We start from the raw sequence: 25948 nt of genomic DNA, 5'->3' as shown, positions 1-25948 counted from the left end.
TGTAACAAGCTTTGAATGAACAATATTCCTTGTTCTTCAAATTGTGCATAAAGTATAAGATTCCAAAAGAGGTGGGAAGAGTCATCTGGAATATTTTTTTATATATAAAAAGAAAGAGACTTTCATTCTGCTTTCCCCATCTTGCCCTGTATATACATAGCGGCTCCATGTTGCCCATTCTTTTTTTGTGGATTTAATTCATTTTCAAGAAATAAACTTGGTACACAATCTGATCAATTAGCTTTAAATAGTATAGTTTTGGATGAAATCATTTTTGTACACCACAAATACAGAAAATTTGCATACAGGAGCCACACACCAAAAGATCTAAGGAGTAAAGGAAAGAAGAAAATGCCTAAAAGGGAAGCAAGTTATTTATCAATTAATTAAAAAAAATTACCTGTCAACAATTCTCCCAAAATAGTTAGTGTATATATAGTGTTGACCTCTAGCATAAGTGCTAAATATATAGGTCCTCTCTTTTATGTAGTGCATAAATCTTAGAAGAGAGAACCTGACTGCTTAGCACTTTTCCTAGAGGCAAACAAAACTAGTAACGCAGAGAACGAGGATTCTCTCGCAATACATCTGACCAAGGTAGAATGCGTCTGCAAGGTCACCATGTACAAGCCCCCAGACAAAGGAAGAGCGTCCCCAATGCCGCGCAGATCCTGATGGCCACCTTAGTGTATGGCTGCCTCAGGACATGTGTAGAGCCCCAGTACGCAAATACCAAGTGTCACTACGTGCTGAGTTTCTACCTATCCAACACACTGAGAAAGCTGGGTCCCATCCAGCTGGACCGTTTCTCTCCCCCACCTCCAAAATATCCAGCTGGACTGTCCCCTCACTTGTCCCAGAAGGAGAAGTTCCTGAGGAATCCCTTCGACCACAAGGCCGTCAGACAGCAGTTGACACGAAACGTCTCGAGAGCCGTGCAAGGAAAGGAAAGGGTGGACTCGATCGGGCTTTTCCCCGATCAGACAGTCAATGCCATTTGGCAGAATGTCTTGTCGCCGGAACTGACCAACAGGCACCAGGATGTAGCCTGGATGGTGGTGAGAAAGGCCCTACCAGTGCGGTCCTTCCGATATACACGGAATCTCAGTGCCACCGCGAGCTGCCCCCGAGGCTGCATCAGGAGGAGACCGTCGTCTACCTCCTGATGGACTGCCCCTTCGCGCAGAGGGTGTGGAGAGAGTTGCATTGGTATCTGTCCTGGTTCATCCCCAACAGCTTGGTAACACAGGACGCTGTGCTCTTCAGGCTGTTCCCCGGGACACACACCAAGACAGATATCATCTGCAGCTGGAAGACCATCAACTCGGTGAAGGAGGCCCTTTGGTCCGCCCGAAATCTGCTGGTCTTCCAGCTGAAGGAGCTGTCCACAACTGAGTGCTGCCGACTGGCACACTCCAAGGTCCAGGAGTACATGCTGCGGGACGTACTGAAGCGGGGTGCAACCTATGTAAAGGCCCTATGGAGGAAAGGCCACCATATAATGCCACCCCACCTTGTATTGTACAGAACTTATTAGAAAATATGTACTATGTTTTTAAAATTGTAATAATTAGATCATTGTGTTTACGATCTGCAGTGTATTGCTTTGAACTGCTGTGCTGCATTTTGTGCCTTATATTTGAACTGTGTGTAAACCATGTGTGTCTTTAAATTTTGTGAAATACAGTATATTTAGAAATAAAAAAATCTGCTCCACAGCATTAAAGAGTTATTTGTTTGAAGACCATTCTCTTGTAATTTATCTACAAGAGCTCTCCCATCCTCCAAAACACATGTTCAGCTTTCATCTACTCTATCCAACAGGCTGGTCAAGAATCAGTGGTGGACAGCATGAGTGCTAGTGCAAATATAAAATACAATAATTTAATTCAGGGATAAAGCTTACCATTCCATAATATCCTCTCAAATGCTTCTTTTCCTCTTTCCAGTATGTCTTTGTATTTTTTGTATTCAGCATCCTTTTTCAGGATCTTAGCCATCTTGCACATAACACACACAGATGCTAACCAGAGCCCTCCACAGTAGGCACTGCAATGTGTACAAGGATAGCTAAATTATTTTGAACAGTAGATACATTTTTGCCTTACAGACCTATCTTAAAAAAAATGCACTTTGAAAGACAAAGAAATCAACATAGCTAGAATTATATTCCAGGTTACTTCTGAAACTGCTAAATGGCATCAGATTTTAAACAGATATCGTGACGATGCAACATATTTGTGCACAATGCAACAGAACAACAGCTCAAGTTCATGCCCACAATCCAACACACAGCAAATTCTAATTCAGTTTTAAAATGATAATAAAATGCCAGATTGATTTCCTACCTAGGTCCTGTTACAGCCCATCCATCATATGTTTGGTCTGCATAGCCAGAGTTTTCAATAAGTCCATCTCCATCAGTATCAAACTTCAACTCAGATTCCATGACAGCCTAAAAGCAACAAATAATTCAATGAAGTTGCAACCTCAGTTTACAATAGTCAACTTATTTCAAGTTCCTCACACTGAAAAATTGTCAAACCTGAATCCAGTAGTAGGTGTGGGTCTTCCTCATTCCTTAAATGTCGGCAAAAAAGAAAACCTACCATCTTCATAGAGAAAATTACCCAAATACGGTGCCCTTTAAAGAATTTCATCTCATGCATGTTCAAGTCTCAATTACTGCAGAGTGAGAAAACTTAATTCAGGCTATTAATCCTGCTAGAGTCTATGTACGATTATTTTATCACAGTCTTCCCTCCCACATCACCTGTTAATCTTAGTTAAGAAACACTAACTTCTTTTCCTCTGCTGAAAAAAAAATCAAGCAATTCTGTTAAACATCTATATAACCTCCAATCCTGCTTCTCAACATTTGAAGACATGAAGAATATCATACCTACTGTAGGTAATCTAGCATTCTTCCTCATTAATCTCTACCAATAAAAGGGTCAGACTAAATTTTGTTATTTACACAATATTACCATACTTAGGTCAAAGAAGCCTAAACCATTCAACTGACAAGTAAGAAAATTAAGAACCTACATGAACTACATTCAATAAATCAGCATTATTATAACTGGTGTAGTTTTAGTTATGTGAAAATTTAATTTTATTCATTCGTTTTTGTATTCATTTACAAAAATTATTTTTTGTTAATGATTTTGGTTATTAGTGAAAAGCACATTGACCATAATCACAGCAACTGATGCTAGTCAGAAAAATTGACAACACAATTAGATTTTCACCAATAAACCTTGCAAAATATGGATTTGGACCATATTTATCCAGCAAAAATATGACCTTGCATTTTTGCAATGTACTTCACCATGTCCTCAACTAATGAATTAGATTTTGAAATATAGTCACTTGTGCAAGTAAATGCGGCAGCCAATTTGTGTATATTAAAGTCTTCATAAACAACAAATAAATGAACACATTGTCATGGGTTTTATACATCCACTTTTAGCAGCTAGACAGGCCTTAGTTTAATGTCTCATCAAAAGATGCCACTTCTGACAATGTAGCACTCCCTCAATACTGCACTGGTGTGTCAGCCTGTATTATGTAAATCCATAACCGTTTGGTTCAGAGGTTAGAGTGCTACCAACTGAGTAGTAGAATAAAAACCAAGTGCTACAAATTTCAGATCTGCACTAGATATTCTGTTGGACTCTGCGTCACCGGTCTCTCTTGTAAATAGATCCTGCATCCCTTACGATCAGGAATCATTTACTACCAATCAGTCTTATAATAGTGTGGCCCAGGGGTTGTTACTGTAATCTCATGTGCCCCAATATGCGTTTCTCCTACCTTCCAAGCGACGGAAAGACAAAGCCAATTATAAGCCAACAAGCACGTGAGCAAACAGGACAGCATCATCAGTGGATTTTCATCTATTCAATTAACATGGCTTGTAACAGAAAATAATAAAGTATACCACACTATCCCCATTAGTGGGCTAATTGCACTTTGCTGATTAGAAATCTCAAATCAATTGGCACTAAGATTAGGCAGGGAGCTCTCACTCAGTCTGATTTATTTCCCAGATCTCTACAGAACGGTGGTCCCTTTTAGCTAGATAGGAAGTCAGTCAAAGAGTTGACCTTAGACCCTCCCCCCCAGCTCTCCTTGCTCAGGAACTGGCCACTTGAACTACCAATTATACCCATCACCTTCCTAAGTCTGGGCAGGTAACTGCACTGAGCTCACATGAATGAAGCCATTCCAACACATCATGCATGAATGTTTACTAGAATGTCTTTAACAAACCTTCATTGTGTCCAGCTAATATGGTTATGCAGTAAGCACCACTCTGGGCATACTTTGTCTGAATTCCAGTCCACATTCTCAAAAGCTTTTTGTGGATTTAGTCCCTTTAATAGCAATTGCATAATATAAATTTCCAGAAATTCCCATGTCAAAGACAAAAATCTCAAAATGTGGTAAAGCAACCACTGTATCATAAAACAACTTTATGAATGCCAGCTTTTAATACCATATAGGTTTTTAAAACCTGAAAGCCAGTTGCTACACCTTGCAATCTAAGTTATTTTACATCCCTTCCAAATATAATTCTTCCTTCCTCACTCATTTATCCTGTACATAATGGATATATTTGGCCATTACTAAAAATGTGGACGGCAGACCAGTATGAGGTACATGGAGAACAAACAATGTCCTGGATTGTTTATCCTTTGCATCACATTAAATTATGCACTCGGCCAAACTCCACTTTCCCGCTTCATATTACAAACAGTAAAAACACTGTAGTTCTTCAAAAGATCATCATGGATGTAACCATAAACACAGGCAGATGATCACACAAAAGTCATTATATTGTGTTGGAGCGAGTTGTGAGCTACAGGAGCAGCTGGTTTAACTCTTTTACAGTTTACGGTCATTAGAAGCCCTTGACTGCCTGAGAAGTTATACAAGATATTTAAACAGTTAGTTTTTACAGAACTACTTTTCCCTCCCCATAAAATTTAAAAAATACAGAACACTTATTAAAGACTATCTACCTGGCAGACAGACCACATGTCTGCAAGGTAAGTGCCATCATCAGTTAGATAGTAGTCTCTATAAACTTGTAGAACAAATTTCAAGTTGAGATCCTTCCAGTCAGCAGTATCATGAATCAAATAGGCATTTACTCTTTCCCAGGGTTCATCATCTATTGAAAACAAAATTTTAAAGTAGTGATTACATTTTTAACCAGAATAAACCAAATTAAATTTTTTAACAATTTTGAATTAAATTATATACACTTCCACAAAGAAAAATTGACATAAGTACATCAGTCAGCAGAAGATGGTTACTGATTTTGGGGTACAGCTCCAAGGTGAAAGGCAGCCCTCTGGTATTTTGCCTAGGAGAGCAGAAACACTAAATATTGGCAAGCTAATGAACCATGGAAAACATCACTGCTAAATCAGATTTTTTCCTCAAATGGTATCCCACCTGTGTATACTTAAGGAGTCACTGGATACCTGTGTTGATAACAGGTTAAATCCAAAATGTTAACTTGTCTGTTTGTTCTACAGATGTTAAACCCAGCATTTGTAGTTTTTTTGTTTTATTTGTATTGAGAAAATTGTTTAATCTTTTACATTGAGTTTTTGACCTTCAACCAAACTGCTGGTCTGATGAAAAAATGTGTTATTGAATATTTCCAGTTACGTTCACTGCATTCAATCTCCTTCCCTGTTAAACTTTGAAGGGCATAATGATTTGTACTAATTTTGTTATGATAAATATGTTTTGTATATTGATGCTTTAACAGAACTGTAAAGCATGTTAATTAAAGCTGTATATAGAATTGGAAAAAAAATGGATAAAGCAGGAGACTATAACTTGGCTCATATGTTTAGTTTATGCAATAGAGCTCAGATAAGTGTAAATTTTCGCATCCAAAAGATGGCACCTCTGGCAATGCAGCACTCCATTAAGGGCTAGAGTACCATAAAACATTAAGACACAACACATTAATAGAAGTGTTTAAAATTATGAAAGGGTTTCAGGGAGTAAATAATGAATGAATATTTCCATTAGTCAGTGAATCAGCAAGAGGCCATAAATGTAAAAGCTTAAAGGAAGAAGGGTTATTTTTCATGCAAAGGACTTAGACATGGCATTTAAGAAGGAACATTAGAGGGCTTTGGGAGGAGTAGGGAACTGGAACAAAAGAATTTACAGCACAGAAACAGGCCATTGTTTATGCTCTACATGAGCCTCCTCCCACTCTATTTACCCTATCAACATATCCTTTTATTCCTTTCTCTCTTTCATACACTTATCCAGCTTCCCCTTAAATGCATCTATGCTATTCACCTCAAACACTCCATGTGGTAGCGAGTTCCACATTCTAACCACTCTGAGTAAAGAAGTTTCTCTTGAATTCTTTATTGGATTTATTAGTGACTATCTTATATATATGACCCCTATTTTTGGACTCCCCCACAATTGGAAACAGCATCTCTACGTCTACCCTATCAAACCCCTTCATAATTTTAAAGACCTCTATCAGGTCACCTTTCAGTCTTTTTTTAAAAAAAGAGAAAAGAGCCCCAGTCTGTTCAGTCTTCTCTGCTAGTTGTATTACTATCCCTAAATGTATAGAATTAGAGAAGCTAGCACCAGTATAGGCACAGGCACAGGCACAATGCACCAAAATTTCTGAGAGTCTGTTATTAAAGCACTCTGGAACAACATGCCTCAAGTACAATTTTTTCCTATTGGTACCAATATATTAAACAAACACAACACTGGTTATAGAAAAGCTGTGGCAGAGGCCTGGATATAGGTCTCATAAGAACATAAGAACATAAGAAATTGGAGCAGAAGTAGGCCAATCGGCCCCTCGAGCCTGCTCCGCCATTCAATAAGATCATGGCTGATCTGATCCCAACCACAAATCTAAAGAACACAAGAAGTAGGAGCAGGACCCGGCCACACAGCCCCTGGGCCCTCTCCGCCACCCACAGGGCATTGACCGATCCGAACTCAGCTTCATGTCCAATTTCCTGCCCGCTCCCCATAACCCCTAATTCCCTTTACTTCTAGGAAACTGTCTATTTCTGTTTTAAATTTATCTAATGATGTAGCTTCCACAACTTCCTGGGGCAGCAAATTCCACAGACCTACCACCCTCTGAGTGAAGAAGTTTCTCCTCATCTCAGTTTTGAAAGAGCAGCCCCTTATTCTAAGATTATGCCCCCTAGTTCTAGTTTCACCCATCTTTGGGAACATCCTTACTGCATCCACCCGATCAAGCCCCTTCACAATCTTATATGTTTCAATAAGATCGCCTCTCATTCTTCTGAACTCCAATGAGTAGAGTCCCAATCGACTCAACCTCTCCTCATATGTCCGCCCCCTCATCCCCGGGATTAACCGAGTGAACCTCCAGCTAGGGATGTTAAGGAAATGGTGCAAAATTAGAAAGAGCGACACAAAAATCACCATCTTTTAAAGACAAGTATTCTTAGAAATATATGTGATGTGGAGCAGGAGAAAATTTAGAGTTTAGTTTCATCACACAGAAGCAAAGGCACCAAACCTTACCTGGATCTCCAATGTCATGTGGGACTACATTTGGCGTATTCACTTTCGCCAATCTACCGTTCATTAGGTGTATTCGCTGTGTACTGTCCTCCTTCATTACAGCAGCAGCTTAAAAAAAAGTTACATTAGCTATGAATTTTTAAAACTCATGCAACTCACAGGAGGTTCAACATGAAGACTTGCATTTATATACCATTTAATGAAGTTTGAGAAATGTCTGTTACAAAATTTTGGATGTGCATGAGATTCTCATGTTCAGTGTCAGCGGTGTCTCCCCTTTACGATCAGGAGTTTACCTCTACTGCCCAAAATCTAATCATGCAATCATGTGACACAGGGGTCAGAAGAATGAAACCTCTGTCAATAATGTAATCTCATGTGTTTCTCCTATCTTCCTGGAGGCAGACAAGAAACACTAGTGAGTCAAGGTCAACTGTAAACAGACAAGCTGGTTTATTTTAAATGTAATAAGTAAACAAACAGAATACAATTTTCAGTGAATTTCAATCTATTTTATAATGCTCCTTATGATTCACAAAATATCATACCATACTAGCTCTGTTAATGGGCTAATCTAAATGGGGTTGAAGGGACATGGAAATAGGACGGGTAAATATGATTAGAATTATGTGCTCACATGGAGGGTAAAACGCAAACACAGAGTAGTTGGGCCAAATGGCCTGTTTCTGTGTTGTATGTTCTATGTACTTATATGTAGATGGCTCTAATGTTAAGAATAGAGATTGCTTCCTCTGCAACTGTTATCACTCCAAATTTCTTCACACTTGTTTTGTGTTCCAGCTAGACATGAAGCCAAAAATCTGACCACTAATCCTCCCAACATGGCTGGAAAGATTGGCCAATTAAGCTGCCAATCAAACTCAGTCATTCCAGTATATTATGCATACATGTTACTGGAATGTATTAAAGAACCCCATTTTCTCCATCAGATATGGTACATGAGAAGCCTCATTTTGACAAATACTTCATATGGATCTAAACCGCATTCCCAGAAGCTTGCGTTGTATGGATTTAACACTCCTCATCCTCTCTTCCCCACCTCTCCCAAACTGAATTTAACATATTAAAATGATGCTAATAAGTTAAGAAATATGTCCTATGTCAAATATTTTTTTAAAAAAAAAATCTAGAAATGAGAATCTCAAAGCACTGTAGATAAATTACTTTTGAAATGCAGTCACTGTTATGAAGGCAAATGTGGCAGCCAACTTGGGCAGAGCAAGATCCCGGAAACAGTAATTAAATGAATAAAGGTTTGGTGTTTTTGGTTGAGGGAAGCAAGTTGGTCAGGAACATCCTGCTCTTCTTTGAGCTGTGTTATAGGATCTTTAGCATCCACTTGACCAGGAAGAGACAGGTTCTCGATTTAGTGCCGCACAGTGCACTACTCCAGAGTTGGAACCGAACTCTTCTTTCTTAGAGGTGATCGTGCTACCAACGTTTTGCTACGTATAACAGTTAATACATTTATAAGTGTTTTATATTTCTATCACATGTTGCAGTTAGGAATATTAATCAACTATCAGGTTAAAGGTATTTTGATTGCTACGTGTAATTCTGAAAATTTGTTTTTAAATACAATGTAAATGCCCAAAAAACACAAAATGCACAAGCTAAATGGTTAAAACTAGCATCTGTACGTTAAAGATTATAAAACAGCTCTTGGAATTAAAGGAATGCAACAGTGCATTTAAAACATTTTAGTATAGTTAGCAGACTGAAATCAGTCATTTGTAGAATACAGCCCATTGGAATGGTGATCATTTGCATTAGAGTGGACTTATAAAACTTTTGTAGATCCCAGGACTAGACAATTATTCTAGCCCTATGAAGTTTAGATTTGTTTGACTTCTGAAAGGAGCACCAGACTGAGTAGATATCACTTACCAATATCATATTGCAGACTAAGCTCCAGTTTGGGCCATAGCATGATTAGTGCAAATGATGCATAAAAATGAACATCATATGTATTGTACATTCGATACTCCTGTCCTACAATGCAAGGCAAGAAAAAAATATTTGACTAACTATAGCACACGACGCAATATACACATAACTGAATAGTCACTTCGGTGGCAAAAAGCAGTAGTTCATTTAGTAGTTTCTTCCAATGCACGTATCTTGATTGTGTTATTCCCTACATTTTGCAAGACTACTTCCAAAATTAAGTGAATAGCAATATACAGCAGAATTATTTACTTGTAGACAAAGCCCTTTCCACACATCATATAAAAAGATTCACCTGGTTAATTCCACAATGCTACTTTAGACATTGTTACATTCTGGGAGTTTTGAGTTTTTTCAGACAAATGTCTTTGGGGGTAAGTGGGGGGGATGCGGTGAAGAGAAAAGAGAGCGGTTGGAGGAGGAGGGAGGGCAGGAAGAGGGGAGGAAAATCAGCAGCAGAACTGAAGTGTTCAACATTTTAAAAATGTCATTTAAATTTAAAGTTCATGGTTGGAATCACAGCAAAACAACTCCCAACAAGCCAGCAGCTTTATTACAGTATTAGTGTTTGTTTAGCATCACAGCTGAAAGCTTACAAAACGAGGCAACATAAGTTTGCTAGGTAACAGATAGTCATGGGAAATACTGGGGTACGGTAATGCAATGATTATGTTACTGGACTAATAATCCAGAGAATGAGTGTTCAAATCCCACCATGGCAGTGAGAATTTGAATTCAGTTTTTTTTTAAATCTGGAAACAAAAATAAAAATCCTAAAAACTCCACAAATGTCCTTTAGGAAAGGAAACCGTACTTGGTCTGGCCTATATGTGACTCCAGTCGACTCTGAACTGCCCTCTGAAGTAGCCACTCAGTTGTATCAAACCACTACTGCAGCAGTTCAAGGTGGCGGCCCACTACCACCTTCTCAGGGTAGCTAGGGATGAGCAATTGTCCAATTTAGTTCAAAACTACTTGGAAGATAAAACACAACCATAATTTTAGTCAAGATTAATACTGGAATTTATCTGGAGCACATTATGCCTGCAGTGATCTCCAAAAGCTAATAACTTTAAAGTCTTTCACTTTATGTAATGACGGCCATAGGAAAACCTGGCTGTTGGTACACACGAGAATGATACTGTACATTGTCAGCTGTATATATACCTTCTAAATATGCAAATCTTCCATATTCCTTCAGCACCTTAGGTAGAGGTGGAAGCCCATCCTTCTGAATACTCAAGCCATTTGTTATATTTAAATCATCAGGCACCTCAAGCCAAATTGTCCCTCCATCAGACATAAAGTACAGTTCATTAAATAGGGCTGACTTGTACCAGTCAGGTAATTGGCTGCAAAATGAATGGGAACAGAAAAATTTAAACAGAGACCCCAAATTTACAAATTTTAAATTAAGGAAAAAATGATTTAATTTCAGTGACCAAAAAGGTCTAAAAATATTAGTGTAAATGTGGCTTTGGTCATTTCCACAAAAAATATGCAGAAATAAGTTAACCAGAAATAAAATGTTACTTTGAAAATATTCATAAGCAGAGCAGTATTCATTAAAGTGGACATTCAATCTGGCTTTAAATGCAAAATATCGAAGTGGAAGAATTACTGCAGTATTTCAAGGTTGGTTTTCTTAAAAAATAACAATGATAGCAGTGTGATTTAATAAGTTGTAAATTGTATTAATATATTCAAAATTACAAAACTTTGTAAGCAAAAGCACAAATGTATTATGTTTAGTTAATAGCAAGACTGCAGCATTACAATTTTGCCATGCAACATCTAGGCTGGTATGACAAAGGGGCTGAACTGGCTCCTTGGGACAGAGATATTAATGTAGAATACTTTAACATTTTTGCTACTTATAGCTCTTGCTTCAGCTCAGGGACTTGAGGGCAGTAAACCTCATTCTGCAGCAATCCGTGGAGTATAGATTTATTCCCACTTATCTCCCCTTCCCCCAACCAACCAGAAAGATTTTTTGACATTTGCTCTACACATTTTCCTTCCTTTCCAGTACTATTTGTCCCTCACCAGATTTCTTCTGTAATCGTTGCTTAACAGATGTGTGAATTACTCAAAAATATAGATACAATTAAAAAAAAATGCCAGCTTTCCTGATCATTTCGTGGGTAAATGCACTGCATGGGAGGATCCTTGATCTATGCTGAGTTAGCCAATCCTGGCTGTACTAGGGAAGAGAAAAAAAAGGACTCCTGTTCCCAACTGCAATCCACTGATCCCATGCTGGAAAGTTTGCACGTGTGTACATCAGGCGAGGACATGAGTGGAACCAAGTTTCATATCTTCCACAGTTGAGTAGCCTGTCAAAATTCACTGTATAGGCTTACACATGAAGAATGACCATTTGGGCAAGGTACTAAACAGTGGCTGCTGTCCATGGAACCACACTTAAGGAGGAGCTTGTATCTTCTCAGAAGGTAGGAGGAAATAGAAAATTAAGGGGCAAAAATGTAAAGTATTTAACAAAGAGCAATTGTATAAACAAAGTACAATATTTACAAGTTTAATTAGTTCATTCCAATAAAATCTGAAAGTCCATAGTAATATTTCCCTTTTCTTTTGACTGCCTTCACTTATTTTTTTGTTTCAAACCTTTTCATCCACAGGTGGTTCAATAGTCTTTTGGTATAGGTTTTAAGTGAGACTTCATGTGTGCATCATTTCAGTACACATTGAAACCTTTCATTATGTGAAGTCAACTTTGCTTCCCACTATTTAAGTGGCCAAAAAGTCTGCAGAGCTAACAAACACAAAATTACAGGACTTTACTTGTTACATGCTCTTCAAAACTGTCCTGACTTGCCACTGGATCTAGAAATATAGTGCCCAGAGTGGAGGTATTATCCACCCCCCACCCCTAGCAGCTTTTAGAGCAGGAGTTTAGAAGAGAAGGGGTTGGCCAACGAGAATCAACACACACCAGCCAGGACAATAAACGCAGAATTAAAACGAGAGCTTGCCATTTCAACTGTACGTACACCAATTTAGCTCCACCATACAATGTGGATCAGTAACTTTTCAGAGCTAGTTCTGATAAAGTCAGCATTCAAACTTTCCTTCAGAAATATACAGAAACATAACATCCAAAACAATATTCAAGTTGATCAGAATTGGATCTTTTAAAAAAAAAATGATATGGATGGCTAAGTTCCCTCTTAAGATTGAGTTCTGCTTTAATCCAATCGTTAAGTTTGTTGGCAGAAATCCCATCAATTGCTTGCATAACAGCTTGCAAATATAGGGGATAAAAATGGACACAATACATACTATTTCACTGATTTCCAAGCAACAGTTTATAGATAGTCTACCAAACATCAAAGGGAATAGATAAAATTAATTATCTCTGGATGGGCACCAGGATGAAACATTAGAGGGGAGAAACAAGGTGCAGGGAGGATGGGAAGAACAAATAGCACTAGAGTAAAGAATATTTAAGAAATAGGAGGGATCAGACAGAGGGCAAATGCGAGGCAGTATAAGATGAGTTTGGAATGCATGTTTGTAAATGCATGTGGCAAGGTAAATAAGGTTGGTGAGCTGTAGGCTCAAGTCGCCACATGGGACTATGATATAGTGGCATTAACAGAGATCTGGCGCAAAGGGAGGGATTGGGTACTTAATACTCGCTACCTAGCAGCACTGTGGGAGAACCTTCATCACATGGACTGCAGCGGTTCATGAAGGTGGCTCACCACCACCTCCTCAAGGGCAATAAATGCTGGCCATGCCAGCGACGCCCACATCCAATGAACAAATTTTTAAAAAAAATTCCTAGCTACAAGGTATTCAGGAAAGATAGGGAAGGAAAGAAAGGAGGGGGGTCAGTATTGATCAAATAAACTGTTACATCACTGGAAAGGATGATGTTGTTGAGGGGTTAAAGACAGAATTTATTTGGCTAGAATTAAGGAGCAATAGAGGAGCTATTTCACTACTGGGTGAACACTATAGGCCAAATAGTGGAAAGGAGATAGGAGGAGCAAATTTGCAGGCAAATTACAGAAAGATGCAAGACATATAGAGCAGTGACAATGGTGGACTTCAATTATCCCACTATGGAGTGGGACAGTAACAGTGTAAAGGGCAAAGAGGGGGAGGAATTCCTGAAATGTGTACAAGAGAACTTTCTTGAACAGTGTGTTTCAAGCCAAATGAGGAAGGAAGCAGTGCTGGATCTAGTTCTGGAAAATGAAGTGGGGCAGGTGGAGCATGTTTCAGTGGGGGAGCATTTGGGGAACAGTGATCATTTCATCAGGTTTAAAATAGTTATGGAAAAGGACAAGGAACAATCAAATGTGAAGGACAGGAGGATTGCAAATGTTACACCCCTGTTCAAAAAAGGGGAGAGGGATAAGCCTGGCAATTACAGGCTTATCCCTCTCCCCTTTTTTGAACAGTTAGCCTAATGTCAGTGGGGACCCATTTAGAGACAATAATCCAGGACAAAATTAATTGGCACTTGGAAACGTATAGGCTAATAAATGAAAGTCAGCACAGATTTGTTAAAGGAAAATCATGCTTGACTAACTTGATTGAGTTCTTTGATGAAATAATGGAGAGGGTTGATGAGGGCAGTGTGGTTGATGTGGATATGGACTTTCAAAAGGCATTTGATAAAGTACCACATAATAGACTTGTTAGCAAAATTAAAGCCCATGGGATTAAAGGGACAGTGGCTAAGGGACAGAAAGCAGGGAATAGTGGTGAAGCTGTTTTTCAGACTGGAGGGAAGTATACAGTGTTGTTCCCCAGGGGTCAGTATTAGGACCACTGCTCTTTTTTGATATATATTAATGACCCAGACCTGGGTATACAGGGTGTAATTTCAAAGTTTGCAGAAGATATGAAACTTGGAAATGTAGTAAACAATGTGAAGGATAGTAACAGACTTCAGAAGAACATAGACAGACTGGTAAAATGGGCAGACACATGGCAGATGAAATTTAATGCAGAGAAGTATGAAGTGATACATTCTGGTAGAAGAATGAGGAGAGGCAATAAAAGCTAAATGGTACAATTTTGAAGAGAGTGCAGGAATAGAGGCACCTAGGGGTGTAAGTACACAAATCTTTGACGGTGGCAGGACCAGCTGATAAGGCTGTTAAAAAAGCATATGGGATCCTAAGCTTTATTAATAGAGGCAAGGGAGTTATGCTAAATCGTCATAAAACACTGGTTAGGCCTCAGCTGGAGTAGTGTGTTCAATTCTGGGCACCACACTTTAGGTAGGATGTCAAGACCTTAGAGAGGGTGCAGAAGAGATTTACAAGAATGGTACCAGGGTTGAGAGACATCAGTTATGTGGAGAGACTGGAGAAGCTGGGGTTGTTCTTCTTAGAACAGAGAAGGTTAAGGGGGGATTTGATAGATGTGTTCAAAATTATGAACAGTTTTGATAGTTTCTCCTTATTTACTCTGTTTCCAGTGGCAGAAGAGTCAGTAACCAGAGGACACAGATTTAAGGTGATCAGCAAATGAGCCAGAGGCGACATGAGGAAACTTTTTTTTTATATAAATGCAGCGAGTTGTAATGATTTGGAATGCACTGCCTGAAAGGTGGTGGAAGCTGATTCAATAGTAATTCAAAAGGGAATTGGATAAATACTTGAAGGGAAAAAATTTACAGGGCTGTGGGGAAAGAGCAGGAGAGTGGGACGAACTGGATAGCTCTTTCAAAGAGCTGGCACAGGTACGATCGACTGAATGGCCTCCTCCTGTGCTGTATCTACTATGGTCTTCAGAAAACTTAGTAGTAAAGGACAAGTTTATGTATACACTGCAAGTTTTTCTTATACTTAATATTGCAATATTTACCCATTTTCTACAATTGGACGTTGCCAATCATCAATCTTTTGTTCCCACTTCTTGTAATGTGTTAGGGAGTAGTGACTCAGGGCAGGAGCAGCCTCCCCGCTTGTCCCAAAAAAGCGGGTGTACCACCTAGTAACAAAATTTAACGAACATTAGCAACATGTGCAGCAAGTCATTACCGTCAATTTTTTAAATTCCTCTTGGTGATGCAATACACATTCCCAAAACTGGTTTGAATGAAACAACTAGAAGCAAGATTTAAGTACTTCAAAATAGACAATTTCAGTAAGAACATAGGAACAGGAGTAGGCCATTCAGCCCCTCGTGCCTGCTCCGCCATTTGATAAGATCATGGCTGATCTGTGATCTAACTCCATATACCTGCCTTTGGCCCATATCCCTTAATACCTTTGGTTGCCAAAAAGCTAGCTATCTCAGATTTAAATTTAGCAATTGAGCTAGTATCAATTGCCGTTTGCGGAAGAGAGTTCCAAACTTCTACAACCCTTTGTGTGTAGAAATGTTTTCTAATCTCGCTCCTGAAAGGTCTGCCTCTAACTTTTAGACTGTGCCCCCTACTCCTAGAATCCCCAACCAGCGGAAATAGTTTCTCTCTATCCACCCTATCTGTTCCTCTTAATATCTTATAAACTTCAATCAGATCACCCCTTAACCTTCTAAACTCTAGAGAATACAACCCCAATTTGTGTAATCTCTCCTCGTAACTTAATCCTTGAAGTCCGGGTATCATTCTAGTAAACCTACGCTGCACTCCCTCCAAGGCCAATATGTCCTTCCAAAGGTGCGGTGCCCAGAACTGCTCACAGTACTCCAGGTGCGGCCTAACCAGGGTTTTGTATAGCTGCAGCATAGCTTCTGCCCCTTTGTACTCTAGTCCTCTAGATATAAAAGGCCAGCACTCTATTAGCCTTACTGATTATTTTCTGCACCTGTTTATGACACTTCAATGATCTATGTACCTAAACCCCTAAGTCCCTTTGGAAATCCAGTTTTTAAACTTTTTACCATTTAGAAAGTACCCTGTTCTATCCTTTTTTGATCCAAAGTGGATGACCTCACATTTGTCTACATTGAATTCCATTTGCCACAGTTTTGCCCATTCACCTAATCAATATCATTTTGTAATTTCATGTTTTTATCTACACTGCTTACAATGCCACCTACCCTAAATGTTAATATTACACCTGCACGCAAGTCAGATACAATCTGATGTGACATTGCTGAGTACTATTATTCCTCCTCAAATCATATCCTGTCAAGCAGTGAAATTTGTTATAATGACTCATTTTACTGACTGGATAAACAAATAACAAACATGAACTTTGTGATACATTTAGAAAATGTTCACTGTTGCAAGAATATGCAGGCCAGATCTGGAGGAGGAAGCAATAATACTTTAGTTAATTTAAGACACTTTTATTCTGCACTAGTGCTACCAGGTTCTGGAATGAATGATCCTGAGGCAAGTTTGGGCCTTATGCAGTGGGCTACAAGACAAATGTAAAACTGCCAGGTTTTGGGCTGGTAGACCTAATAAAAATGGGTCTTCTGATGACAGTTTTACACAAGTCTTGCACAATATAAAATGCCTATTGATGAGCAAATGACTGGCTGGTCAAGAAGTAATAGGCACACACAAGGTATCCATTAGCAAAGCGATTTGGGTAGGACTACTGACTATTCAGTGATCAATGGGAAACTCATCAACAAGTTTAAGCACGTACAAGGGAGGTATTTTAAGGGATTTTGACAACCAAGTCCAAATAAGTTATTCTAACCTCATCATGGATCTATGTCGAGTAGTGGGTATAATTTTGCATAGCCTACTTTCAAAAGGATATTTATACATGAGGGAAAGTTCCGAGGAAAGCAACTAGCTTTCAATAGAGGAAAAAAGATTGAGAGGAGACATTCAAGTTTTTAAAATATTAAGAGGAATGTATGCTTTAGATGTAAACAGGCCCCCCAGTTTAGACTATGAGCACAAACCAAAAGAATAGAAATACTAAATGAATGAACCTGAGGCAAGAATGAAAATCAGAAGGAATTTTTCCTCCCACACCATGTAGAAGAGACACCTGACTAAAGCAGTTAATGCAATATCAACTAACACTTTTTTTCCCCAAAAAGGTGCGTAAATATCAATGATGTGGAGTTGCCGGTGATGGACTGGGGTTGACAAATGTAAGGAATCTTACAACACCAGGTTATAGTTCAACTGTTTTATTTGAAAATCACAAGCTTTCGGAGGCTTTCCCCTTCGTCAGGTGACGAAGGAGAAAGCCTCCAAAAGCTTGTGATTTTCAAATAAAACAGTTGGACTATAACCTGGTGTTGTAAGATTCCTTACATTCGTAAATATCAAGTTAGGGCTGGGCTTGAGGGCTATGAGGACAAGTACAGATAGGGATCGTCAACTTCTCTGTGAAACATATTTCCTTGAATAGAAGTGTCATGCCAAATAAAGAGTAAGTGAAGTGATGTAAATTTACTTATTTTGGAGTATTTTGATCTTTGTTTTGGAGAAAGGGGTAAAGAGAAACCTTGCAGAACTTTCTCTCAGGAGATTGTGGGCTGGGTGGAGCCTACGTATGATAGTCAACTGGGCAAGATCGACTTGATGGCTGTTTCTTGTTCTGTGCTAATTTTAAAAAAAAATATACACTAGTCTGGTCAAGTGAAATAAATTCACAAAATGGATAAGCTCTGTGTACACCATTTTGCTTTTCTTTTATTTCTCTTACCTTGCATGTTCCTTTTCTCTTGACCCAAAATAGATCTTGGGCATGTCCCATGCAAGACAGAACTCAACAACATTTCGATTTTTTGTTGGAACAGTGCAGGTAGCTGCAATAGCTGCTGCAGTGACCTGCCCTTTCACTGTTGGCTTACTTTTTCCTAGGTGCACAAACAAAAATAGAAGAAACAGGACACTCAAATCATTGTTGTGCATCAAATCATCCTGTGTGTTTCAACAAGACTTATCAAAAACAGTTGATAAATCAGCTTATAGGAAACAGATGTCATTCCGTGACTGTGGATGATGAGGATATAAGTATTGCTCGCTGTATAACCTTGGTATTAGTTACTTAACACCAAGCTACATGCAAAGCAGAAGTTTATAAGCTAAAAGAATCCTTTGGAGCAGTTTTTCTTTTCAAACAGCCTGATTATAGGGCTTTTGATTTTTTTTTAGGAACATAAAAACTGGAATAGGCCATTCAGCCTCTCGAGCCTGTTTCGCCATTCAATTAGATCATGGCTATCTGTATCTTAACTCCATCAACCCGCATTGGTTTTGTAACCCTTGATACCCTTGCCTAACAAAAAAAAAAATCCATCAATCTCAGTTTTGATCTAGCCTCACCAGCTTTTTGGGAGAGTGTTCTAGAATTCCACTACCCTGTGTATGACTATGTGCTTTCTGACATCACCCCTGAAAGGCCTAGCTCTAATTTTAAGGATGGCCCCCTTGTTCTGGACTCCACCACCAAAGAATATAATTTTACCCTATCAAATCCTTTAATCATCTTACACACCTCAATTAGATCACCCCTTAATATTCTATATGTAAGGGAATACAAACCTAGTCTTTGCAACCTATCCTCATAATTTAACCTTTTTAGCCCCAGTACCATTCTGGTGAATCCACACTGCACCACCTCCAAGGCCAACATATCCTTCCTAGGTGCGATGCCCAGAACTGAATGCAATACTTCAGATGGGGTCTAATCATCTGTGCAGCTGTAACGTAACTTCCACGCCCTTGTATTCCAGCCCGAGATAAAGGCCTTTAAAATTATTTTTTGTACCTGTCCGCTAGCTTTTAGTGATTTCTGTACTTGGACCCCTAAATCTCTGTTCATCCACAGTTCCTAGCTTCATGCCATTTAGAGAATACTCTGATCTCTCGTGTCTAAAGTGGATGACCTCACACTTTTCCACATTGAACTCCATCTGCCACAGCTTTGTCCACGGACTTAATCTATCAATATCCCTTTGCAACTTTCTGCTCTCATCTACACTATCTTCTGTGCCATCTAACTTAGTGTCGTCAGAAAACTTAGATATACAGCTCTCTATTCCTTCACCCAAGTCATTTATAAATATAGTGAAAAGCTGAGGCCCCAGTACAGATTCCTGGGGGACACCACTACTCACATCCTGCCAATTTGAGTACATATCTATTATCCCTACTCTCTGTCTCCTAACTTCTAAATAATTCCCTATCCAAGGCGATAGGTTGGATCCAAATCCACATGCTCTCATTTTTGTTAACAGTCTCTTATGTGGAACCTTGTTGAATGCCTTAGTCTGTTGCATAAAGCTACTGTTGAAATATACATCTCTAAACAATGAGAGTGAACAGAAATTATTCACTTATGCTCTACATTTGCATCAGTTAGACATTTATCTGGAATCATCTGGGCTTTGGTTTTCTTCCCTTGTGATCCAGTATGTGCAAACTGTGCTGACACTGAGCTAAGCCCTACTCCAAAAATGGTTAGTACAGTTCAGCTTATAGTGAGACACAAAACCTGCTGAAAATCATAGAAAAGGTTAAACACACAGATTTTCCTGGAGGCATATTAATGAACATACCAATCTTCTGTAATACCAATTTAGTTTAACAGCGCTAAGATTTACAACCACTTTACTTGCCCTTCTTCAAACAGTTCTGTGCATCTCTGCATCTTTTCACAAGTTAATTTACATTAGCATGCCACATGTGGTCACACTTAATATCCCGCTAGAATAATTTCTTTTGCCTTGAATGGAATGAATCTATTTTTACACCACCATAAATTGCAAAATACACACTGAAAATATATATACACACACACATATACACTGACTCTTTTATAAAAGCAATCCAGTCAGTCCCTGCTCTTCCCCTGTGGCCCTGCAAATTGTTCCCCTTCAAGCATTTATCCAATTTCTTTTTGAAAGCCACAATTGAATCTGCATCCACCACCCTTTCAGGCACCACATTCCAGATCATAACTACTTGCTACGTAAAAAGGATTTTCCTCACGTCACCTTTGGTTCTTTTGCCAATCACCTTAAATCTGTGTCCTCTGGTTCTCAACCCGCCCGCCATTGGGAACAGTTTCTCTATTTACTTTATCTAAACCCTTCATGATTTTGAACACTTCTATCAAATCTCCTCTTAGCTTCTCTGCTCTAAGGAGAATAATCCCAGCTTCTCCAGTCTATCCACTTAACTGAAGTCCCTCATCTCTAGGGCCATACCGGTAAATCTTTTCTGCACCCTCTCTAAGGCCTTCACAAACTTCCGAAAAAGTGTGGTGCCCAGAATTGCTTACAATGCTCCAATTGTGGCTGAACCAGTGTTTTATAAAGGTTCAACATAACTTCCTTGCTTTTGTGCTCTATGCCTCTATTTATAAAGCAAAGGATCCCATATGCTTTTTTAACCACTTTCTCAACCTGTCTTTTTTATTCGTTCATGAGATGTGGGCATCGCTGGCGAGGCCAGCATTTATTGCCCGTCCCTAATTGCCCTTGAGAAGGTGGTGGTGAGCCGCCTTCTTGAACCACTGCAGTCCATGTGGTGACGGTTCTCCCACAGTGCTGTTAGGAAGGGAGTTCCAGGATTTTGACGCAGCAACGATGAAGGAACGGCGATATATTTCCAAGTCGGCATCGTGTGTGACTTGGAGGGGAACATGCAGGTGGTGTTGTTCCCATGTACCTTCTGCCCTTGTCCTTCTAGGTGGTACAGGTCGCGGGTTTGGGAAGTGCTATCGAAGAAGCCTTGGCGAGTTGCTGCAGTGCATCCTGTGGATGGTACACACTGCAGCCACTGTGCGCCGGTGAAGGGAGTGAATATTTAGGGTGGTGGGTGGGGTGCCAATCAAGCGGGCTGCTTTGTCCTGTATGGTGTCAAGCTTCTTGAGTGTTGTTGGAGCTGCACTCATCCAGGCAAGTGGAGAGTATTCCATCACACTCCTGACTTGTGCCTTGGAGATGGTGGAAAGGCTTTGGGGAGTCAGGAGGTGAGTCACTCGCCGCAGAATACCCAGCCTCTGACCTGTTCTTGTAGCCACACTATTTATGTGGCTGGTCCTGTTAAGTTTCTGGTCAATGGTGACCCCCCAGGATGTTGATGGTGGGGGGATCCGGCGATGGTAATGTTGTCAAATGTCAAGAGGAGGTGGTTAGACTCTCTCTTGTTGGAGATGGTCATTGCCTGGCACTTGTCTGGTGCGAATGTTACTTGCCACTTATCAGCCCAAGCCTGGATGTTGTCCAGGTCTTGCTGCATGTGGGCACAGATGGCTTCAAGGGGTTGTGAATGGAACTGAACACTGTGCAATCATCAGTGAACATCCCCATTTCTGACCTTATGATGGAGGGAGGGTCATTGATGAAGCAGCTGAAGATGGTTGGGCCTAGGACATTGCCCTGAGCAACTCCTGTAGCAATGTCCTGGGGATGAGATGATTGGCCTCCAACAACCACTACCATCTTCCTTTGTGCTTGGTATGACTCCAGCCACTGGAGAGTTTTCCCCCTGATTCCCATTGACTTCAATTTTACTAGGGCTCCTTGGTGCCTCATTGAGATTGAAATAAAACTACAGCTTGATTCCAGTGGCTGCTTTCATCATCACTTGGACCCCAAGTCTCACAGTAAAAGGTAACCTGACCATTCCTGAAGGTTTACTCAAATGGCATGCCTGAGTCGCCACTGGTGTTGGGTTGCCTGTCCCTGGCTGCCTGTCTTCCAAAAATACTCCAGAAGTACCATAGGTGTAATGCTTCACAAGAATTAGATGACATAAAAATGCTAATAGCATAGGCCAAGGAGGTAAATAGAGGCCCAGACCTGTATCAGGTGGGTTTTGGAGCTTTGATAGAGATTGATTTTTTTTTCTTAGCCAGTCCATCCAGCCCCATTGGTTGAATTTCTATCATATCTGTTACCTGATTGGTGTAGAGCCATGTTAGTCATATACAAAGGATCATGGTAGCTTCACTTAACGAAAGAGATTAAAATATTACTTAAACATTTTTTTATTAGATAGGCAGACAGACAACCAACATCCATGAAGATTCACTGCTAAGGCTCACATATAATATTCACATGGGTAAGGTTGCAGAGGGCACAAATCTCTATGAAATAGTACCCCAGAAAGAAATAAACAACTTCAAGAAAGGAAAGTAGAGCAGAAAATTAGCAAGTAAAGACACAATTCACACTGACGTGGAAAGCACAAAATAAACGAGTATAATGAATTGAGTAGCTTATACTGCTTAAGTGAGCAATGTTGCTAGAAAACACAAACATGGGTATCTATTGCTCAAAAAACATGCAGGTCTTGAAACTAGATACTGGCATTAGAATTCACCAGGGAAAGCTATCAGTTAATGTAGGTATTAGGTGACACACTTAAATGTAAACAAAAAGTTCAAAATTAGAAATTGATACTGATAACTTTGTAGTTCAAAAATTACAACATTTCTGGAAAAGGACTAAATACATATACAGATACCCCCAAAACCCCTCATCCTTTGTTTTTATATCCCTCATAATGGCATGCACAAAAGTGTACAAAAAATACCAACTGCAGCCTAAGTGGAGTAGTTAAACATTACTTCCTTGCTTATGTATTCTATGTCACAAAGTACAAAACCAAGGATTCAATTTGTCGAGTTATTGCCTCATCTACTTGCATGATGTTTTTGGATGATATTTTTTGGGCGTCACCTACAAATATACTCTTTTCCTCTCTTTCCAGCACTGGATTCAGTTATACAGATAATAATGTACCAAAATCTGCTAGTAGGTACACTGTAGTCAAGTTGATGGTAAACTGGACTACAACCAGTGAATGAAATTATAAACTTTTACTAACTGGAATAAAAAACATCATACTACATGTCAGAAAACACATTTATGGACGATTCACAATCTGTAGTACTAGAGAGCCTTAACTCTGATTTTGTTACTATCAAAAGAGTCTGACCAGTGTTGGTCAACAAATCAGATTGAAGTTGGAATCCTATTGTTAAGACAGGGCTCCATTGTTTAACAATTTACCTTGAGAAGTGATCACAGAATATGTTCCAATTACTGTCAATGAGGAGGTGGGAGACTAGCTTCCAACTGGTCTTGCTGCTCCCACTATGGAAAGGATTTTTTTGACAGGGTAAATTGCATATGGTCTTACCACCATAAGCTCAATCCTTCCCCACTCCAGAAAGCGTGCCCTTCCAGTAGCACTCATAAGAGAAATTAGAAACTTGATATCATATTTAACCATCATCAGCAAGTTGGAGGTTTGGAATGGAGGTGGGGTGAAGGAAAGACAAGACAACACAAACTTCTCAGTGACTATAGTATTACTCAGTGGGGAGGGTAGGGGGCAACGAGGAGGACGATAGGAAAAAAAGAAAGGGAGGGGAAAATAACAAGTGCACCTTTAGTACAAGTGACCACTCCCCAAAACAATCATTTTTAAAAAAAATGTAATTTGCATGAACATTTCAAAGTGCAAATTTCTCTGTTATCTACTGCTCTGAAGACATCACTGCCAGCCTTTTTAAAAAACTGATGGCAATGTTCCACTGACTGATACTACTACTGGTAGTGTTCAAAACCAGAAACATCAACATAGGTCAAAATAAGCAAATATTGCTAGTGATCTGAAGGGGAGTTTTGTGCATTTATGTCCTATTTTCTTTTAGCAGCTGTAAGACAAATGCCAATAATGAACACAAGCAATTTGAGTTTCAGCATACTTAAAATCATCAACTCTTCTTCAAACTCCAAATAATTTTTAATACTGTACTGAAATAAAGTTGGCATGCCAATTTTCAGAAGGTAATGCAGTCCAAATCAAATAAAGTCACTTTGCGCTTTAGGATATACATACCTGGTAGAGAGTCCAATTTTCCATCTCCAAGCAGATCTTTCCAGATTTCTTGTCCCATGTCATTTGGATTAAATGTAGTCTGGTGGCTAATTACTAAACCTTGCTGTTTGAGGACACAAATTTGAATTCAAATTAGATTCAAAACTACCTTTGTATTGTAATTCTACATATAGAAAACACTTTCAGCGTCTAGCAGAAGGAGTTATCTCTCACTGTCGCAGAACTATGTATGTCAGAACACCTCTTCCTTCTACCTCGAGAAGGAAGTGTGGCTGCAGAAACCAGAATATGAAAAGGTTATTCCCCAAATTTTAGAATCTGGCTACATCAAACGTACCTATCTTTTACGTATTCATTATCCAATAGAAGGCATCCTTCATACACTGCTGGAGTTAAGCCAAACATGGATAATTATGTGGGGCAACCACCTAAATGGCAATATCCCTTGAAGACAGATATCCAAGACATTTCTCATGTTCATTTGCCACCGTAAAGACGTTACTACATTTAACAGCACAAATGCATTTAAAGCCTTTGGGTTTGACTGAAAGATGACTGTGCCCGTGAATATGGGTACAGTAACTAAGTGGTTATGTTACTGAACTAGTAATCGAGAGGCCTTGACTATATACCCAAGAATGATGGCAGTTTGAGAATATGAATTCAGTTTTAAAAAATCTGGAAATAAAAAGCTGGTATCAGTAAAAATGACCAGGAAACTGTCAGATCGTCATAAAAACCCAACTGATTCACTAATGTCCTTTAAGGATGGAAACCTGCTGTCCTTACCCGGTCTGGCCTATGTATGACTGCAGTCCTACACCAAAGCGGTTGACTCTTTACTGCCCTCTGAAATGGCCTAGCAAGCTACTCAGTTGTATCAAACCGCTACAGCAGTAGCAGTTCAAGAAGGCAGCCCACACCACCATCTCAGGGCAACTAGGGATGGGCAATAAATGCCAGCCTTATCAGCAACACATCCAGAGAAAGAATTTTTTTGAAACATGCTACCAAACAATGTAAAGCAACTGTTGAGCACAGCATTTTTTTTCTCTGATGAAGCAGGCAATACCAGAGATGAAGTGTCAATCTGAATGGCAGCTAGTCAACATTAATGCTGTTTTTAAAAAAAAAATGATTAAATAACAAAACTTCATCTGTTACTAAAATACATTAGAAGAAATAAACAGACCAAACAGTAGCTGACAAAAAGGCAATGAATGGAGTGGAGAACACTGTTCTGGCTACGGAGAAGAAAAAATGAACTATTCTAATATGAGCACAAGGCTTTTAATATGATGGAGTGAGGGTGAGGGGAGCCCATGTGGATCAGGGCTGTGCGATGTCACCCAGCTTTGAAGCAGATAGTCTAAAGAAATGTCATTTCTCGCTGTTTTCGCAGAACAGAAACTAGTCTAAATTCTATGACTAATATGCAATTTCTTTCATTGAAGCACTTTAAATTTAGACCATTCCTTAAGATGTCAGACATTGTTTCCTTTAATCATGAAAATCATTTCAAGATCACTAAACCATCTTTCCATTTTATATTTGACAGATTACGCCCCTTCCAACATAAAAGATATTTACAAGCAATAGTCTAAAACTATCTTTATCTTATGATCAGGCCCATAAAATAAT

At 39.3% G+C, this 25948-nt stretch overlaps 1 protein-coding gene across 1 annotated transcript in view; it reads right to left on the bottom strand.

Annotated features, from left to right (window-relative positions):
* Positions 1–25948, bottom strand: part of gba2 (glucosidase, beta (bile acid) 2) — a 66149-nt gene that overhangs the window by 12024 nt on the left and 28177 nt on the right. Inside the window, exons 6-14 of the mRNA XM_067985087.1 lie at positions 24308–24410; positions 18150–18303; positions 15388–15513; positions 10705–10889; positions 9478–9582; positions 7570–7677; positions 5028–5179; positions 2349–2455; positions 1907–2049 (exon numbers count right to left, since the gene is read on the bottom strand). Of these exons, the coding sequence (XP_067841188.1) occupies positions 1907–2049; positions 2349–2455; positions 5028–5179; positions 7570–7677; positions 9478–9582; positions 10705–10889; positions 15388–15513; positions 18150–18303; positions 24308–24410 (1183 nt within the window). The remainder of the gene's footprint in view (positions 1–1906; positions 2050–2348; positions 2456–5027; positions 5180–7569; positions 7678–9477; positions 9583–10704; positions 10890–15387; positions 15514–18149; positions 18304–24307; positions 24411–25948) is intronic.

Source organism: Heptranchias perlo, chromosome 1 (genome assembly GCF_035084215.1).
Source record: "Heptranchias perlo isolate sHepPer1 chromosome 1, sHepPer1.hap1, whole genome shotgun sequence".
NCBI lineage: Eukaryota > Metazoa > Chordata > Chondrichthyes > Hexanchiformes > Hexanchidae > Heptranchias > Heptranchias perlo.
The sequence above is the reverse complement of the archived record's forward strand: the minus strand, read 5'-3'. Positions and strand labels throughout refer to the sequence as shown.